General features: G+C 39.7%; 1 protein-coding gene across 1 annotated transcript in view; it reads left to right on the top strand.

The window, feature by feature from the left end:
• The first annotated feature begins 5,073 nt into the window (after positions 1–5,073).
• Positions 5,074–20,300, top strand: part of LOC138058231 (protocadherin Fat 4-like) — a 45,095-nt gene continuing 29,868 nt past the window's right edge. Inside the window, exons 1-10 of the mRNA XM_068904129.1 lie at positions 5,074–5,613; positions 8,291–8,428; positions 9,860–10,164; positions 10,755–11,016; positions 12,540–12,668; positions 12,890–13,011; positions 13,514–13,677; positions 14,199–15,124; positions 16,472–16,795; positions 19,934–20,048. Coding sequence (XP_068760230.1) covers positions 5,235–5,613; positions 8,291–8,428; positions 9,860–10,164; positions 10,755–11,016; positions 12,540–12,668; positions 12,890–13,011; positions 13,514–13,677; positions 14,199–15,124; positions 16,472–16,795; positions 19,934–20,048 — 2,864 coding nt within the window. The 5' untranslated portion in view covers positions 5,074–5,234. The remainder of the gene's footprint in view (positions 5,614–8,290; positions 8,429–9,859; positions 10,165–10,754; positions 11,017–12,539; positions 12,669–12,889; positions 13,012–13,513; positions 13,678–14,198; positions 15,125–16,471; positions 16,796–19,933; positions 20,049–20,300) is intronic.

The following is a 20,300-nucleotide window of genomic DNA, read 5'->3' as shown; positions in this document are numbered from 1 at the left end:
CCTTTTCTGTTTAGCTGGTCTTTAGTTTCTCAGTCGCGCTACGCGCAGTTCGCTTCAAGTCAGCTTCGTCAAAACATTTCCCGCTCTCCAGCAGGCTGTCGATGATCTTCCTTCAGTCTTTTCGGTGTCTTTAACAATGTAATTATACATAGTTTATTAACGATGAATTTCCTTGATCCAGTTTCACTAGCTAGTATATGTCATTTACATGTTCAAGGGTAACTTTTAAATTCTATATCACTTTGTTTTGTTACTCGCTTTCAATTTCAGTTCACAGCTACAGCAATACCTACACCATCCCGAGTTCCACAAGTACATATCAGGTAATACGTATCGAATAAGTAATTTCGTTTCTGGTGAACATGGTGTTGGAAGGTCACGTTTGCGAGTGCTTTTAGATGTTGGTGGTGAACAAGATTTTTCTCTTTGAAATAAATGAACATTATTATATTTGAATTGATCCTCACAGACAACCCTGAGCAATTCAATGATTTGGCATTTGTTTTTTACAGACACTTGAAAAATTCATGTGGTTTCAAAGGGATTCGAACCCAGGACCTCTGCGATGCAGGTGCAGTGCAGGTCTACCAACTGAGCAATGAAGCCACTCAGCTGGGAGAAGGTCAATTAGTTGGGCTCGTGTGTTCCCATGAAAGGACTCGGTGAAATATTTGAAGTGCTTTAATTGTCCGGTTAAGTTGGAGGGTCACGTGTCCATCTCTCCATTACTAGCGCCCTTGTTACTCAGTTTTAATTATAATTATTCAGTAGTCTCAATAGTTACCTTTCATCTAGTTTTTATGTCATTTCAAAGTTACTTAACATTAAGTATTTTTATAATCCTTAAAATGAACATATCTGTGAAATATATCCTATCAATCTGGCTCCTCGCGACTGCGTTTTTTTTAGAAAAAAAATCCTTGACAATGAATGATGCAAATCGTGGTAGCGGTTTTCTTCCCTTCCCCCAGGGACTTATGAGTCTTAACATTAAAAAGACCTATTGAAACTAATTAAAAATAAAATCGCCAAGATCAATTGTCGGCTGCTGGTGCCACAAATTTTGACCTGAATTGACTTAAATTAGAACTTGCGCACTTCCCAGTCCTTAAATAGCTCTAACAAGGAAATAGAGTGATTTGTATCCATTTGGCTATTCCGGAAATTATCGCAGCACTTCTTACGGGCGCGCTGTTAATGGGCGTAGCGCATTCGGGAAAACACGGCATGGTCAGATCTCGATAACAGATGACTCAACAGTATTTTAGGGCAAAACATAACATATTTATACATGACGTCTCTTTAACAGATAAATGAATAGCGTTTTGATGTTAGCACAATGTTTTCAAATATGATATTGTATATCTTGAGGTTCAAAAATGTTCAAAGTAGTTCAGTTTTTATTTTCCTTTGTTTCAGATTATGATGATGAATATCAGACAAAGAAAAATCAAAATTGAATTGCTTTGAACAATTTAAACATCGCTTCTAGGACTTAAATATTTTACCTGTTCCTTCCCGTGGAAGAAACATAAGCAAACATCGTTTGTATTCAAGTGTCCTATTTCGTTGAACTTTATATATCTTTTTCTTTGCTAGTTTCTTGTCTATTGCAGCCTACTTTATTTGCGCATTTGTAATATATATATAGTATTTTTCCGAGTCCCGCAGGGGCGAGGAAAAATACGAGTAATGACTGAGCAAAATGTCCGCGAGTTTTTTGTTAAACCATCGAATAAGGCCCGTTTCAAACGTCGTGCTACTGCCGTACCGAATGCAATTCATCTAAGCACGGCAGTAGCACGACGTTTGAAACCATATCGCCGCGCCATGTCGAGCTATTCCGCGTTCCACTGACCAAAAATGGTAAAATGGCGTAATAGTGGAATACCATAAGTAATCATATTTCTCTATATTTCTGTAGCAACCGTGTTAGCGTACATAAATTAAATTACGCGTTGGAAATCATAGATAACTTGGCCTCCATGGTTGCCAAAAGTAAAATATTTCGGGTAGCTTTAAGGGTAGTACAGATCTTAGTCTTTAAGCCAATCAAAAAGGATCTAAGATCGAAAGGCTTTAAGCTTGAGTGACGGACAAGGAATTTCACTTCTTTTTCGTTTGTGTAAGGTGTGACCCTATGAAAAGCGAAAGAGCGGTCACTTTACGCAGTGATTAAAACACATTCGTGACACTACACATTCTGCTGGATATCCACAAACCCCCCCCCCCCCCCTCCCCCCTTTCTGTTTCGAGAGTGAGCCAGCAGGATACCCGAACTGGGCAGAGCGGCGGAAATCGACTGCAGTACTTTGTGCGTCAGCAGACTAGGCGAGACAAGTAAACTTGTTAAGTGTAATCCATTCGAAAGGGATAAAATTTCCCCAATGTATAATATCTTATTGTTTACGCCCCTTGTCTGTGCTTTTCTTATGACGGTGCATTTAAATGTAACGTAAGTGGCGCCCAAGTCTAATTTAGGAAGCGTTTTAGAATCCACGGAAAATAAATAGATTGACAAACAAATAGTAACAATATTCTCCACGAAATGAGAAGAGGTTAATTAAAGGGAATATGTCACGCAAAATGATGTAATTTCATGACACCCAAAATGCCCAACTGAAAAGTAGAAATAAACATTGCTATAACCGCTTAAAACTGTTGGACAACATAAACGAAATATAGCAAAAGGAAAGAGAAGTACAGATGAACACAAATGGACAAGATTGAAACGGATTTCATTTGGGTAATCTTGAGAAAAGTCGGCCCGACGTTTTTCACGTTTATGGCAAATCGCCTGGATAGAGGTTCTTTTTTGCTCAGAATCATCTTGTTTGTGATGTAACAATAATTGTATCAGAAAAGGGATCCCTCAGGATCATTTTTGAGTTTTAAACTCGTGATTAGCTAATTTCCCTTAAACACCGTGACGTGACATAACCCCTTTAACTTTGTATGATTTAACAACAACAACAACAACAACAACAACTCCTTATTGCCATTCCTCGTTAAAATAAAGCAACAACTGAACAACAACGAAGAAAAAAGAAAACAAGAGAAGTATGTTTCTCTTTTGGCGACCAGTGACCAGGACTAAAAAGGGTTTCAAACGGCATAAAACTGATCTGAGATATAAACTTAAGTTAGTTCTCCATTTTCTTTTCAAACCTTATCGCTGGTTCTTCTTCGTGAGACAGTGAATTTGAAATTCAAAATCGCCGCAGTGAACAACTACGTATTCTTTATTCTTTAGTTCCCTCCTAAAATCGGGATCCTACAAAGTAAGCTAATTTTTTTATGAGAAACTGATGTTCAGTGTTGATCATTTAGAGAATCAAAGCTGGAAAATTTGAACATTTACAAGTGATATCTTCCATAACTATTTTCCTAAATATGTTAGGTTATTACTCGCTGAGCCTAAATGTAGCTCGTTTCAATCTTGATTTGAGCTAAGGGGGCGCGAACGTCATCTATTGTATTTTAATTTCGTGTCAAGTTTAAATGCAATTAGTTCCAATTAATTCCGTTAGATCTTAGATACACTTCCGATTTTAAAGTTTTTAAACGTAATTTGACGACTCATCTTTTAAAAAAGCTTTTTCTGATATAGTATTGTAATTCATAGACTAGATAATTACTCACTCGTGTATATTTCATATACTGGTAATATATTGCTCTTTTATTGTAAAGCGCATTTGAAAACTAGTTGAAATAATTGTGCGGTATAACTTGAAATGTTACTATTATTATTATTATTATTATTATGGTTCGCTGTGTTTTCGCGGTGATTCGGTTGTGTTTGTTTGTTTGTTAAGCTGTTTATGACTACACGGACTCTCCCATTAATCTACAGGATAGTCTTCTCATTGCCCAAATGTCTCGCCGGAAAAGAAAGTGTAGGATACGTAGGGAATACGTCATTTATTGAAAGAACGAAGAAGAAGAGGAACTTTTACTCGGTTGAAAAGAAGAAAGTAACCCGAGAAATTTTTAGAGGTCGATACAAATCATATACAATGGGCATTTTGGAGTTCGGAAATCGTTGGACTTGAACGGTAGTTTGGATGCAATTTTGTTTGGGTCAACAGCTAGGTGATTTTAAGTAACATGTCACTCAACAACTCTTGGTCTAAAATTTCGTCTAGTCATTAGTCACGACAAGTGGGGAGGACCTTAGGAACGAGGAGTTCCGAAGAAATATTCCGCGAGTGACCAGAATGCGGAAAAAATGGCGGAACTCTGCGCTTTCTAAGCAGGCTATTTACAGATTTAAATACATTATTCAGGTCGAGCGAAGAACAGAAAGTATTCATAGCTTTTTTTCTCCATAGATTTGAACAAAGGCTTTGAGTCGGTATTATAAATGTCCTTAAACACAGGTAGAGGCAATTATAAGTTAATAATGTAGGTCACCATAAGAAAGAACAGATGAAAGAAAGGTGTAATAGTAACGCTGCGAAAATATGCCAAGAAACCGAAACCATATTAGGAGAAAATATCGTATCGCTTATTGTGGACTGGGGAAGACAGACCTCTGGGTATATTTGAGTCCTTGTATCTTTTATTCCAAAGTGTATGATTTTTATTGGCTTACGATACTTTGCTTACAGCACATTATCCAGTTCTTTTAGTTTTTGGCTTTCCGATTCTCATGGGCTGGGTTAAATCTACATAGAGTTTAAAATTAGCTCGTTGTTGCATTTGCGTAGGTTGAAATACAACCAGTTTTGGGGGCGTCACAACTTATTGCTCACGAGACTAGTGTGAAAGAGTTCGTAGAGCCATATATAGAGAAGACTTGAATAATTTTTCGGAAAAGATATTTTTTCTAACGCAAGTGTGGTAAACATCGATGGATTTGTGATGATCTCAGTCATTGTGGTTTCCCAATTTTAAAGCAGAGAGCTTTAACCGCATAAACCTCTTTTGATTTCTCGCCAGCGGAAGGGCATTGTCCTAATTAAGGTAGGAAAGGTGTCTCGGTGAAACCCAATACTTGATCGACCAGATGATCTTGTCACGATCTCGTATATATAATCTTTCAAGTAGGGGGCAGATCCGCTAGAAGTTGTGTTCACGGCTTGGGAAATTTCCCCTTGATCAAACAAAGTCTCTTTGGCCTATTTCAGTCATAATTTGTATACTCCATTTATTTTACTTTTCTCCAGCAGAAAGAACGCGTTGAAATTGCTAAAGAAAAACAGCACTAGTTATTGTTTACTTTCTTCGGAGACATGGCAACGTTTCATAAGCTTGCCTTCGAAGTCTTGCTTCTGGTTCTCGTTGGACAAGAATGTTCTTACGCCGCAAAGCTTCGTTCAGTCCGCTTTGGCCAACGAGTTCCAGACGACGCAGAGATCGCCACGTGTGGAAACATTAGAGACATTATCAGGAGAAACTCGGCACGTTTCAGGAAAATCCTGGTGCGAAACACCAACAATGGAATCGATTTTGCCAATGATGATTGTCGGCGTATGACGGCACGAGCAAAAAGTAAAGTTGATGTCTTGGCTTCAAGAGTACAAAGCTACTGGAACAACGTACGATTGAGAGTGATTCTTGGTTGGACAGACCAGTTGCCAGTCAAGACTCAAAAACTCCTGCACTACGAAGGTAAGCCACATCCATTTTTTTGGTCTTTAAACAAAGTACTGTAATTGTCAATTCAAAGAGATCATACTTTGCTAAATCATGTAAGGAAAACAACTGTATTCTTGAAAAATAATTATGGGCAATATACATTAAATAACTTGCCAATAAATATTTATTGTAAGGATTTGAAACACAGACAAAAAATCGGACCTTGTTTTAACACTAGTTCACATCAAAGCTATGTGATTATTGGTCTTTGATTTTCTTTGACACACTGTTTCTTGAAACATACGTGCCTGTTGATCTAAACTATATTTATTCTATCCATAATGCGTTTGATAAATTCTCCATTTAAAGAGGTTCCAGAATTTGTGGGCAGTATACTTATATCAGATTTCACAATTTAATTTTCAACCTACTTGAAAAGGTTAAAGAGGTCATTAAAGGAGAACTTGAGAAACGCAATTTCCAACAGCGCCAAGAGGAAACAACTAACATTGCTGCTTCAAACACTGACCGGAAAACTTCATGCCGAAAGAATTATCTTATTTTGTACCGAGTAGAACAATAACTGTATTGATTACCGTTCTTTATCAATTTTGTTAGAAAAGTGTAGGTAATGCACATGATTTCGAGTGCAATTTGGAATAAATAAGCACTAGTCCTTTTTTTCAAAGACTACAAATTGCAAACACCCTACGCGCTCCCTGTCTTTGTTCGTCTTTGAAAAAAATTACTTCTTTCAAATCGCAAATGAAAGTCAGCCATGTGATTACTATTAATAAAATACATGCAAATTTTTCAACTTTACTCCACTACATGTATTTCAACTATCTTTTCTAATTCTCTTTTCTGCATTCTGTTTGGAATTAATTGACACGCTCTCAGTCAATCAACACGCTGAAATTCTTGCATAAATATTATTAATAAATGAAAGCACGTTCGGTTTGTACTACTAAGCTCAAACAGGATACCCTTCCATAATACGCTGATGCATCAATAAATTCTCTGTTCATTGAACATAAAAAAAAGTCTGAAGCGATAAATGATCGTAAGTAGTGTTGACTTTTTTGAACGATTTGATAAAAACTTGTAAAAGCATTGGTCAAGATCATACTTCCTCATATTTTGTTTTCAAAGAGGTACTCGAGTTCCTAACTGAAAATTTCCTGTAACAGATCGGAAAGTTGAGTCTCTTTCCTCAACAAATCACTGGTTATTTTTTTCTATGATGGAGTTTTTTTTTGCTGAATACATGTTCCATAAATTGGCAAATTTAGTTGGATGCGCCTCAAGTAGCTGCGTCTGGCACTACGATCTTGTAATTCAATAAATTTGATTGTTCAGTATCTGTCGATGGGAAACTATCCGATTTAATGTCGATTACTTCTATTGTGCGTGTCCTACTGAGAAGAGAGCCAAAGTTCATGTCAGCAAGTTTATAATCCGGTTTAAGTGTCAATTTTTCTCCACTTGAGCCTCGAATAGAACGCATTCTTCAATGGCGCATAGGAAAACAATTTTTTTTATATATTATGCTCTGAAAATGCGTCGACCCTTTTAAAAAGAATTGCTTTAGAAACGGTACTTGAAATGTAGAAGTTTATATAAATAATTCCCAACTTTTCTGTCTCCTAGACTGCCAAACAGCCATACTATGCGTCTTTTCAAACGAAAGGTCTGGAGCGAGGGTGAAACGAAGGGAGACACTGGGGAGAGACGAGCCTCACACGTACGTGCGTGTGAGGCTCGAGTGAAGCGCGCGAGAATTTTTTTTTTTCGGGGCACGTAATTTACTCTAATTTCTACTAAAGTTAAAAAACATCCTAGATGTAGCGTACATCTCCCATATTACTGTATGTACAAGGATCAAACTACTTTTGAATCGAAGTGACCCCAATGGGTTAATACCGTAATTTATTCTGAAAGGCTTATGATTGGCTGGTACGTTTCGCGGTAAAGTTTCTTTTTTTCAAACCGTCGTGACACAAAATATGCCTCTTCCGGGCATGAGTTGTTGAGCTGAAGAAAAAGAGTTTTCGAACCAGAGGAGCATCAAACCTATGTCTGAACGTCATAAGTTCTTTTTTTTTTTTTTTTCATTAATGGAGAAATGATTTAATTAGTGCGAAAATCATTTTCGAAGATTCAGGATTAAAAATCATGACTAACCTAGTTCCCGGGAGTAGGTCCCGCTCGCCCTTGGGAACGAGGGTGAAATGTCAATAAATAATAATAATAAATAATAATGCTTTTTTTATAGTGGAAGTACACTTAGCTATCAAGCTAGTTTACAGGCACTCCACTGTCAACAAGGTGAAAGTAACAATTCAAACTCAACCGAAAAATTATTAAGAACCCCAACTGGCGGGAACCAGTTGGCTATTTACGAAGCGTGGTGGAGTTGAATCCGGGACAACCGGAAAAAAATCCAAGTCAGAGGTTAGAACGGGATTTGAATTCGGAGCAACCACCGGCAAACTCAACGCCCTAACCACTGGACCACACTGCTTCCACAAATCAAATAGTCAGCTTGACAGTGAGGCAGTGAGGACACAAACAATAGAAACACGTTGGAATGAATGTGAAAAATATTTTCATATCATCCCTCTTTTAAGCTCAATTTTAATACATCGAAAAAGGCCTATTTCCAATTTCATTCCATTTTTCATGTTTCTTTTTTTGTTTTAATCTGCAGGGCGCGCCCTTCGTCTCCAGACGTCTGATGGAGATTCGTCCAAGCTCGGCACCTTGGCAGGATTGGCTGTTAAGGCGGGGTTTGACTGGGTTTATTACGCAAGCAGCTCTTATATTCACGCAAGCGTCATTCGCGATGGTAAATATGAGTTGTAATATATAGATACGTTTGAGTAGCATCAAGATATATGCGAGAGATACAAAGCAATTTCCGTTTTTGCTGTTCCTATTGTTATTGTATCGCATCCCTTTAAGTGCTACTATGACCAAAAAATCAATTTTTATTTTTCTTTGTATTTCAAAACTATATTAACTAACAGTAAGTGACCAAAGTTTTAGCCTTTTTAGCTTGATTTAAAAAGACACCTGTTATTTTAACTGGAATTGTCCGATTTATGGTCCGCCGGCCATTACTAACTTTAAAATCTTGAGAGAGCTGGATCAAGGAGAAAATGATGTCAAAGACTCCTTAGTTTAAGAATGCAATGCATGTGTGCGCGGCTAAATTAATACGCAGTACGGGGGGTTCGAGCTTTCAGACTTTTAAACTCGTGTTTTTCATATATACTAACAAGAGAAAATGAGGGGACAGAGAAGGAGGCTCCCGGTCCAGCCCTTGGGATATGTCATGTCCACGAAGGTTATTTTTAGACGAGTGGAAGTTTTCCGAGACGTCCGCATGCAGGCCAACCTCGGTCCGATGTTTGAAAGAAAATATATATTCATCAGCCTTCCACGTGCGCCATCATTTTCTCTTTTCACTAAGAACCTGAGAGCGAGGCAAGACTGCATGCGGACGTCTCAGAAGACAGACTTCCGCTAGAACAAAGACTTCCGCTCGTCTAAAAATAACTTTCGTGGACATAACATATCCCGGCCAACGCCTTGAGCCTCCCTCTCTGTCCCCTCATTTTCTCTTGATACTAAGGTGCATTTACACGATAAAATTTTAAGCTAGTGAGTAAATGACGTCGCTTTTCCCTAGAACCAACCCTCTGAGGTCCAGTCGGTCAGTTTGAAACGTGAGCATTTGCGCACCGTGAAATCCAAAACTTACAATCAAAGTAAACAACCTTTGGATAAAAATAAAAGCGCAAACTTTTGCCAGTCATTTGTTAAGCAATCACACTTTCAAAATCTGAAGAAAAAAAGGAAATGATTTTTTTTTTATCATAGCAGCACTTTAAGTCCGTTCAATTCCTATTCTTAATTCATTGTATGACATTACAAGCTATCATCATTTATAATTGTTATTATATGACCAGCTTCGTGAGCGCGGGTAAGATGAACCTAATCCCGCGTTGTGATTGGCTTTACCCGAGCGGGCAAGATGGAGCTACACTGCCCGCTCGGGATTTCTTGCTTGGTCCCGCAAGATCAAAGAGCAACTTGGCCAATATCCAGCCATGTTGACCTTACGCTTGGTCAATAGCCCATGTATATTTTAACGTCTCAGCATAGCCTAGTGCCTTTCGAACTATTGGCCTTATATATTCTCTCGCCGTTCAATCAGCCTTACTGCAGTATGCTTTTTAGGTCATTTTCATAGTTGTTTTCCAATATTTTTCAGTTTGTCAGACGTCTGTCGATTTAACCTTTATCCTGGATAGCTCAGGCAGTGTGGGAAGTTACAATTTTGGTCTAATGAAGAACTTTGTCAAAGATGTAGTTGACTTTTTTAACATTGGCCCATCCGGGACTCACGTTGCTGTTGTCACGTATTCCACCTATACCCAATTGGAGTTTAACTTGAAAGCACATCACACGAAGTCCTCAATCAAGAGTGCAGTTAGTAAGATATCGTACCGAGGAGGATGGACCTATACCGCTGACGCTTTGGACTATGTGCGCAGGAACATTTTTGTCAAATCACAAGTGAGTTATCCTTAGACGTTATTGAATGCGACTTTTGGGCACTTCCACTCCTAAAACATCCCTTTAAAAAAAAGTATCGCTTTTAACTGCCGACAATGCAGATAAAAAACGCATTAGTAGAATTACTCATGGACAACCAACCCAGGAAAGAGTGTGTGTACATGTCACCACTTTTCTAAGCTAGTTTTAGTTACTAAGTGAATTCAATCTCTATTTGTCCACAGTTCTTTGAGTACTGAAATATTAGCTTAAGACATCAATAACGTCTTCACTGCTATTCCCAGGTCAACAGGGAAACGTATCCCGTGAAATAAACACACTTAAGGAAAGCCCGCGATAGTACTCAACGGAACACGTGGTTTAATTTCGACCTTACAAAAACAAATCGCACAAATTTCAGTTTATTCGAGGAATTTCAGCAGCATAAGGCCGGAGGTCCTTTTTCTCGCTGCATTCTTTTTATAAATATGTAGGCGAAAGTTTTTCTGTCTCACCCGTCTCTCTCTCGAAGACACTTCTTCTTCTTGATACACCTATAGCCACATTCCATTCATGTCATCTAATCTGGTTTACTTTCTCTACTCCTTAAGGGGATGCGTCCAGATACATCAATTCCAAAAGTGACTGTCATTGTTACTGATGGTTACTCCACCGGTCGGTCTGTGACAGAACCGGCAAAAAAGCTCCGAGACAAAGGCGTCAATATATTTTCTATCGGTGTGGGTAGCTATGTTAATCCACGTGAGCTCAACACCATGGCAACCGATCCTGATAGTACGCACGTGTTTCGTTTGGGCAGCTTTGATGACTTGGCAGGCTGGGTTGATAAGCTAAGTGCTGTGTCTTGCGATGGTAAGTGTACCGTAATCTTTGACTTCCTTGTCAATACTGTTGACAAATATGATAATTTATGTATAGTGCCCCTAAGGCCTTTGTGGTATGGACCCCTGATGCCGTGTGACGTGCGTTTTTGTCCATGTGCTGTTCTTAACAATAATCGTTCAAATTCAGTACGTACATGTTGTATTTACAAGTTATCCTTGTCGTGTTTCTTCGCCCTCCACGCAAGCCAATCAATAAATACAAGACCCAGTGACCCGGAAAGCTTAATACGTTTGTGACATTTTAACCAGAATTCGGTCAAATTGAAGATTAGAGTACGGGCTGCCCATAGCATCATATTTCGTCATTTTGTTTTGCCTATTATGTTTTTGATAATAGTGGGGGGGGGGGGGGGGGGGGATAATAGTAAACAAGGGGGGTTACTCCCAGAAAAGTTCGGTGGGGGTGTGCGGACCGCTTCCTAAAACCCTTAACCTATTTCAGACCAAAATGTACTATTTTTCCTACCCTATTTCGGAGCTGACCTAAAATTTGATACCCTATTTCAGACCTATTTCAGCTGTTGCATGGTTGGCGTAACAATTTGAGAAGAGCTTTTGTTGATGGTCTTATCGTTTAATGATGAAGAAGGAGCTTCTTCTACCCAATTCAAGACTTGAGTGAACAAACCATACCTTATTTCAGATCAAAATGGTCAAAATCGATACCCTATTTCAGACCAAAACGGCTAATAAAGCATACCCTTTTGGGCAGTACATACCTATATAGCCCATATGAAGGAGCATCTTCCCCCCCCCCCCCCCCCCTCCCTCAAGGTTACCGCTTATTCTTCGTCATCGAAGACTTTCGGTTGCTCGCACGACACTGCTCAATAAAAAAATGGTGCAAGCATCAAATCGAAGAAAAGTCTTGGTAGTAGGGGATTATTTGTTGTAAAAATCTCTAGATCCTTCTTTCATGATTTCCGGTCATTGACCAATTTATGATTGGCGTAACCTTGAATAACCTTTTTCGTATCAATGCTTAGCAACAACCAATCGCAATGTGGATACTGCAGTACCGGAAATCGAATCGAGTGCCTTTCTACACTGAGCAGTTAGAGGTTTGTGAAGAAGGGAGTATTAAATGGCTAAGAATGAGCCACAGAAATTGATTAAAGTCTAGACAAGAGTCCATTACCTAAAAGTAAGAATCTGGTATGAGATTTGCCCCCATCAGCGTCATAGAAGTGTCTATTTTTAGACCACGTTTTGCAGGAAAATAACAGTAGACCAAATTGGCTAACTCAATGTTGTGCCCCATTGAAATCTCCCGGGGTTAAGTTCTTTGCGTATTGTATTTGCATTACAATGCAGTATTCACAATTAAATGACGTGAAAATACCTGGAACGAAACGTTTTGAATTGGCTACAACATTGAGTTAGCAGATTTGGTCTATTGTTTGTTTTCCAGCAAAACTTGGTGAATTATACTTTTGGGTGATGTTGGTCCAGGTCGTTGTTCTAAATCAAATACTTTCCTCTTCATGTTAGAGGGTGCTTCAGTTTCATCTTGCGACGACACCATTACAACAGTGGAAAGCGATACTTTCAAATATTTCAGAACAAAGTTTACAACCGTGGCAAATAACAAAATAACTGTCGAAGTAAGAGATATTCAAGGTAAGTTTTTCCGTCACATTCCATGGATAAATATTAATATTATTACCCCAAGGGTATTGGATCACAGTCATAGTGTCTCGAAGAACATCTAGACATGTAAAGTGACTTTGGTGTTTTCAAACTTAACTGTTACTAGCTTCCGACAGTTAGCATCGCTATTTTACCCAAGACTGCGCGCTGTTGTGTGTTTTTTGGAGAATAAATCTATTTTTTTTTTACAGGAATTTCCCATCTCTATGCATCGCTCACAAGCACCAACCCAGGCCCCATGGATACTAACTCGATCAGAAATGAGAGTAACCTGTCTCCTCGATACTTATCTCTTTCTTTGTCAAGTAACAAGGTAGGATTTCAAACAACCAACGAAGTAAAAAATCCGTTAAAACACACAAATAAATATTTATTTTTTGCTTAGTCCTTATTGGCAAAGATGTATCCACAAAACTAAGATGGTTGAATTCGGCGTTAGAAGATACAAAGCCATTTAATAAAATTCCTCCGGTCGACTCTCATTTCGATGGCATTAGCTGTGTCGCGTTGCCGTTATCAAACCTCTACGTTCGTGCCTCCACGTAACGTCGGAGCGACTTCGGAGAAACTTGGGAGTGTATTTTTTCACTTTTCCTCTAGGAAGGCGGTCTGATGAACGATACAGAAAATTGATTTCAATGCAACTCCTCTTCTTCGTGTATTTTACTTAACAATTGATTTATTGACCACTGTGACGATTTGAATCGAACTGACTCGACTCAGCTGTCGATCAAGAACACTATACCAGCTATTCCCCTTCTGACGCAATATGGCGGCTGTCCAATGATTAATTATTATATTCCTTTTGATTAAAGCTGGTGTATGTAGCTGTGCAAGGTCAACAAGCAAGCAATAAATTTAAACTCTCCATGTGGGATGCACTGTTTACTCAAGACAATTACGTGGCAAACGTGATAGAGGACCAACTTGCACCTGTTACTGTTCTCAACCAAAGATTGGCGTCATCGAATGCTTACACGTAAGAGCTAATCTCCTGTCTCTGCTCTGAGTTTGGACAAATATTTCTGGAATTGGAAAGTTGGAAGTGCAACTAAATGTATCGTACCGACCTTGGAGTGTTTGAGCAACGATGGTCGCTTTTATACTAGACTGGAGAAGCGTATTCCGTCCCGCAGACGAATGATGAGTCTGTCATGTTATGCGTCTAGCGTAAATACGGGACGGACTATGTAAGACGCATAATCCGTATTTTTCTGCGTCTGTTAAATTCGTCTAGCTATAGTATGGAGGCGGGCGCGAGACGCATGATGCGTGTGGACGAACTATCTAGTTTAGTGCGTCTAAGAAGACGAACTGAAGAGGACAGTTTGTCGAGACCCATTAGGCGTCACGTGTGGAAATCGCAGGCTAAGCACAAGCAACACTGGGTACAAGAGGTCCCTGAGTGGTCAGCTTTTTTCAAGGAGGTGGGGTGAGGACATGCTGGTGATATGCTATAGGATGTCCAATTTCTCACTTTTTTTATTTTTCTTCGTTTAGGCTCAGGTATAGCATCGTTGAAGGTGATATCCAAAGTTCCTTCAGTATTGATCAGAAATCAGGAGTGATTACAACCGCACGGAAACTAGATCGCGAAACTCGGGCCAGCTATCGTTTGACAGTGCTGGGTCAAAACGTTCACAACAAATGCCATAAAGGACGAGCAATTGTGAATATCAATGTCGCTGACATTAATGACAACGCGCCTTCGTTTGCGCGTGCTCAGTACTCGGGGACTGTACTTGAAGGGCAGCCTGCCAACACTCTCGTTGCCACGGTTACCGCCACGGACATGGACTATGGAACGAATGCTAAGCTGACTTACAGTATTACCTCTGGAAATAGCGATAGTAAATTCAGTATCAACATGAAAGGAGAGGTTCGAACTATCCAGGAATTGGATTATGAAGTCCAACAAAGCTACACTCTAGGCATCAAAGTTCAAGATGGCGGAAGTCCTAGTTTGTCGGATAGCACAACGCTTACAATTGCCGTCCAAGATGTGAATGAGCCTCCGTATTTTGTCAAAGATTGCGCGCTCAACAATTCATGTAAATTCACGATACCGGAAAATAACGTCCGCAACGCTCTGCTCGGTGTTATCCAAGCCAAAGACCTTGACACCTGCAACACTGTCACGTATAAAATCAGCACAGACCAACCCCGAGGATCTAAAGTTTTCGCCATTAGCAACACTGGACAGATCACTGTCCTGTCATCTTTGGATCGAGAGTTGAAATCTCACTACACGGCAGTAGTGACCGCAGAGGACTGTGGGACACCTGCGTTAAAAATCTCCACTCGGATAACTGTGGAAGTCCTGGATAAAAATGATATGAGTCCCAGGTTCTTACGCCCATTATACAAGGCGTCGGTACGCGAAAACATTGCTAAGAATGTGGTTGTACTGCAGGTTAGCGCGTCAGGTATGTGACGTAGTGTTCTCACGCGACTCTAGTAAGCTTCTAGCAATGTCTTTGTGAAACTGTTTTGTATTTGAAACAACAGAAAGCAAATCCGCGAATCAATTCCAGTACACCGAGCTGGCTCAAAATTTTCATGTGCACGCTGAGAACGTAAACTCGAGCCATGTTCTTAATCCTAGTATTAAACATTCGGAGGGCTTTCAGAAAGTTGAAATATTAGTTTCTTCAGTTAAATTTGCTTCTCTCGCGTTCTCCAAACTTGTTGCAGTCCTCAAAAAGCTTTCATAAAACCACTGTTTCTATGCATTTTTTGTTAATTTTACAATTCATTGAGCAATTCATTTTCTCACTTATAGCAGGAGCCGACAGCTCCAATACTAGGTCTATGTAACGGCATTTTTACAGATCAAGCTATTTTTAGACGAGTGCTAAAATAAGATTTGGCTGCACAAGTGACCATTCTGAATCCCGTGGATAATAATTTTCCGTGCACGACTTGTGATTACCTGGAAAGGAAGATTACTTTTTCGCAACCCTGGTCAGATTTTTTACTTGTCCTTGTGTGGGCCCAATTCCATTAATAGGGCTAACACTCACATGGTTTACATGGGTAGAAAATAGCACTTCACATACCCTCCAATACGTAATTCTGTTGAAATATAAGTGCTACACGGCCAACGTTTGCGAAAAAGCTGACGCTCACATGGATAGAAAATTGCACTTCACATTACCCTCCAATAGTTATTACCTGAAAAGGTCTGGTTTTGGGGGAAAATTAATCTAAAATAACTCGGTTGATAAAAAACGCCATTCAATAAACTGTACAATGAAGATGTGCGCTCCTATTCATTGGCCCATGCTTAAATTGACTTCAGTAAGACGAATCATGTGCAAATTTTGTATTTTAAGCGGAATGCTAGATCTCAAAGCGTTTGACTTAGCCTTTTCAGTTGCACCAGTCCCATAAAAAAAAAGTTCCGAGTCAATAAAACTCAGGGGAAGGTTTACTTTAATTGTTATGCATCCAGGGATAGGGTGCAGGGATAGTGCAGTGGTGAGAGCACTCGCCTCCCACCAATGTGGCCCGGTTTAGATTCCCAGACTCGGTGTCATATTTGGGTTGAGTTTGTTGGTTCTCTACTCTGCACCGAGAGGTTTTTCTCCGGGTACTCCGGTTTTCCCCTCTCCTCAAAAACAAAAATGTGATTTCATTTGTGTTAACTTGTTAATTTCAATTTACAGTGTCCCCGATTAATGCTTTACAGCTCTAGAAATTTAGACACTTAAATAATTTAAGTTCCTTTCCTTTATGCCAGTAAATCCTCATATCAGTAGTTTTGTCTCTAGATGCTGATGATGGGACGAACTCAGAACTGTCGTACAGCTTGGTATCTGGCGACACAAACGCGTTCTCAATCGGTTCCAAGACTGGAATTATTCGGAGTAAAATACGGTTCGACCGGGAAACCAAAGACTCCTACTCTTTGACTGTCCGCGCAGCCGACCATGGGACAAATCCGCTGTCCGGAAGCACAACAGTGGCTATCGCAATTCTTGACGTAAACGATAACAAGCCAGATATTAACAATTTACCCCAAAGAGTACCAGTTCCTGAAGGGAAAGCTGTTGGATCTGTTGTATTTGTTTTAACAGCGAGCGACAAAGACAAAGGTTAGCAAAACGTTCATGAAAAATCCTTTCAATCATTAACAATTATTGATGGCCAACCAGCATTCTGTTTCAACATTTGCTTCAACATCGATATCCGTTCGATTTTGTTGAATCGTTATAACGATGTTGAATACATGCATACAAAAGAAATACATATTAAATTGACCACTCCCCATAGGGGCTTTTCAGGGCCAATGAAACACAATCAACGAAACGACAGATCGTAACAACAACAACTGTTAAGAATCCGAACTGGCAGGAGGTAAACCAGTTGGCTATTTACAAGTGCAGCTGAGAGGTTGAGCCATGTACTACCAGGAACAAATTCAACGAGTTGTCACAACGAGTCTTGAACTCCGGATCTCAAGGCAAGCCTTGAGCCTCCTAACCACTTAGCCGCACTGCCTCCTGCAGCGTTTATACTTTGCTTTAGCAACCACTTCAACATTTCTTTTGTTATCGCGAATTTTGAATGAATTTAAAGCCGTTTGCCTACATCATTCAACATTGTTGGGTATGCGCGTGCGCACTTATCGATCTCCAATGGCTTATTTATGTCCGTATCCAGAGTAACAAGGGCCACTGCAGCCTGGGACTGACTACCAGGCCTCTCGTGAATCTTTATTGACTTCGCTACTTGCACAATCCCATAATACACCTCTATTAACCCCCGAACACGTTTGCATAACCGTTGTTTGCAATTTATTCTGGGACAGGAAAATGACCCAAGAGAAGTCCAAAACAATGCATATGTAGATTTCTTGTGGGGAAAAGAGGTGTATTATGGGATTTGTGCAAGTAGGGAATGAAACTTTGATGATGTGTTGAAAGCTTTTGCCTACCTCAGCAGTCAACATCGTTCAACACCGCTGTTCAACAAAATCGAACGGATGTTGAAGACGTTTTCCCGGGCTTTAAGCACGCTGTAATTTGAGTCTAAAACAATAACAGATAAACTAATTGCATGAACTACAAGTTACAAAAGTCATTGCAGTTAGATGAGCAACTTAAGCAGTTTTAGCGGGTAGCATGAAATAACCTCGGTTTGAAAGGTGCCTCGAATCCATGACCCTGCGACTACGCTGCACTTGCTCTACCAACTGAGCTATGAAGTCGGCTGTGAGCTGATCACCTGTGGGTTCAAGTTATGTCCCGAAGACAACTTTCTCTCTCATGGTTTAAGTGGGCTGGCACTTAACTACAGAAAGACAATGGTTCTAAGGAAGCTTTTTAACCATAGAGCCCTACAAAAAGGTTGCATGGATGGTTCTATGAAGTATCTTTTTCAATGGCAATCTGTCATCACTTTAATCAGAAGGCGCATGCGCAACTAGTCCCAGTTCTCTGCCGTTCGTTTCATTGAAAAACGGGTAAAAGCTCACTGGAAACAAAAGGAATAGTGTATCAAAGGAGGGCCTTATGACGTCATAATTATTTTAAGAAATAATTTATTTTAAATCCATTCTACAGATTTTGTGTTAGAATGCTGTTGCGTATAGGCATTTTCTGTTTTGGTCACTTGATTTACCAAATATGGTTTCGAGTCGAACCAGACAAAAGGATGTTAAATAAAACACACTTGGAAAAAAAGGATGACTGTAGAGTTAAAGGACAAATGATCATTTGAAACGGTCCATAGCAACGGTTTGGTAGTTAAGAGCCACTCGGCCCCTTTAATATTACACCAAGTTTCCTTCATTCACTACTTGCACAATCCCATAATACACCTCTATTACCCCCCAAAACTTTTTGCATAATCATGGATCATTGTTTGCAATTTCTCGTGGGACATGAAAATGTCCCAAGAGAAGTCGGACACAATGTCTATGCAATTTTTTTTTTTTTTGGGGGGGGGGGGGGGGGTTGTAAAAGAGGTGTCTTATCACCTATATCTTTTTTAGAAGAAAGTTACCCAATAACTCTTCATTTCAACGACAGTATTGACGTCCTTTTTCTTTGAGGCAAGAGAGTATGAAGGGAAGAGAGGTGATCCCTCGTATTTATTCCCATCGTAATCCCTCTTAGCTTATTTTTAGATCTCGATATTCCCACGAGGGTTAACTGATAACCACTCACACGTCCCCATTTTCGCGAATCATTGCGTGGGAATTCGCTCAGCTGTCAACATTGGTAACAATGGAGACATATGATTGCCTACCAGTTAACCCTCATGGGAATACCGGATCTCGCAGGAGATCTAAAAATAACTTAAGAAGGATTACGATAGGAATAGGGCCGATATGAGGGATTACCTTTCTTACCTTCATAGTCTCTTGTTTGAGGATAAGCATTGCATACCTGCGGCTCGCTATTTCAACTTTTATAAAGATCACCACAAAAGCTCACATGCTTTGTCTCGTAATTAATAAAAAAAAAAAGGACGAGTTCGTTATAAAACAACATACGAGCAAAGTACTATGAAACGACGACGGCTACAGAAAAGACCCAACTAATTAAATCTATTTTTGCATTTAATGCGTAATCTTGGAACAAGCTTAAAGCTTCAATCACGTCGTAGGAGGCGTACGCTAGGTGAAATGATAAGTTGCAAATGTCAGCTGCAAGATGAGACAAAATTAGTTGAGACAGTACCGGAAAGACCACGATTATGAAATTTCATCTGTATGTTACGTAGATTTTCCGGGAAGATTATATACCGGACTAAAATAGCGGAGGACAAAAGATCCATTGTTATTCCGATTAGGCCTTGTTAATTAGGTATTGCTTTGTTCGCTTTGTTCTTTTGCTTTATGGACATTAAATATTTCGGACCCTTGATATGAAAGACTAGCCCATTGTCCACTTTCCCTCCTCCTCGTCTCCATTTAATGTTGGTAACGGAAAAAGTAATTCTTGGCGAAAAAAAAAAACATGGTTAAGAATGGTATAGGGTAAGATGGAAAGACTGAGGGGGAACTTGTCCATCATTCCTAAAAAGGAACAAATGTCTGCACTTACTCATTGTGCGCGAAACCTATGCACGAGGTCAAATTCTCAGAGGGTGGTTCAAAACACCAACGAGGCAGTTATGTCCTCATTAAAACCAAAAATCTAACTAACACATCTACAACTACCCGCCCTCACTCCGTTAGTCTGATTGCACGTTATTAACCGTGATTCTGTTTACTTATCTTACAGGAGTGAACGGTGACATTCGTAGTTACATTGACTCTGGTAATGAGGACAACTCGTTTAATCTGGATGCTCAGGACAGGAGTTTAAGGGTTGCTCGCAAACTGGACTTTGAAACGAAGTAAGGCAACGTATTACTTAGGCTTTCCAATTCTGTTCGTTTTTCAGTTTACGTGCCGCTTGAGTTCTTTCTTTGACAATTCTACCAATGTCGTGGGCTTTTAGAGCCTCTGTCATTTTAAACAAGGACGACGGCGAAGGCTACGAGAACTTTGGCTAAAATTATTCCTCGTTATTAGAATAATATTGCAATTATTTCAAGTTGCTCGGCGTGGAAAGTGTGTATTAACATTGCACGAATGAAGCTAGTATA

The sequence above is a fragment of the Montipora capricornis genome, chromosome 7 (assembly GCF_036669925.1).
Source record: "Montipora capricornis isolate CH-2021 chromosome 7, ASM3666992v2, whole genome shotgun sequence".
Taxonomy (NCBI): domain Eukaryota; kingdom Metazoa; phylum Cnidaria; class Anthozoa; order Scleractinia; family Acroporidae; genus Montipora; species Montipora capricornis.
The sequence above is the reverse complement of the archived record's forward strand: the minus strand, read 5'-3'. Positions and strand labels throughout refer to the sequence as shown.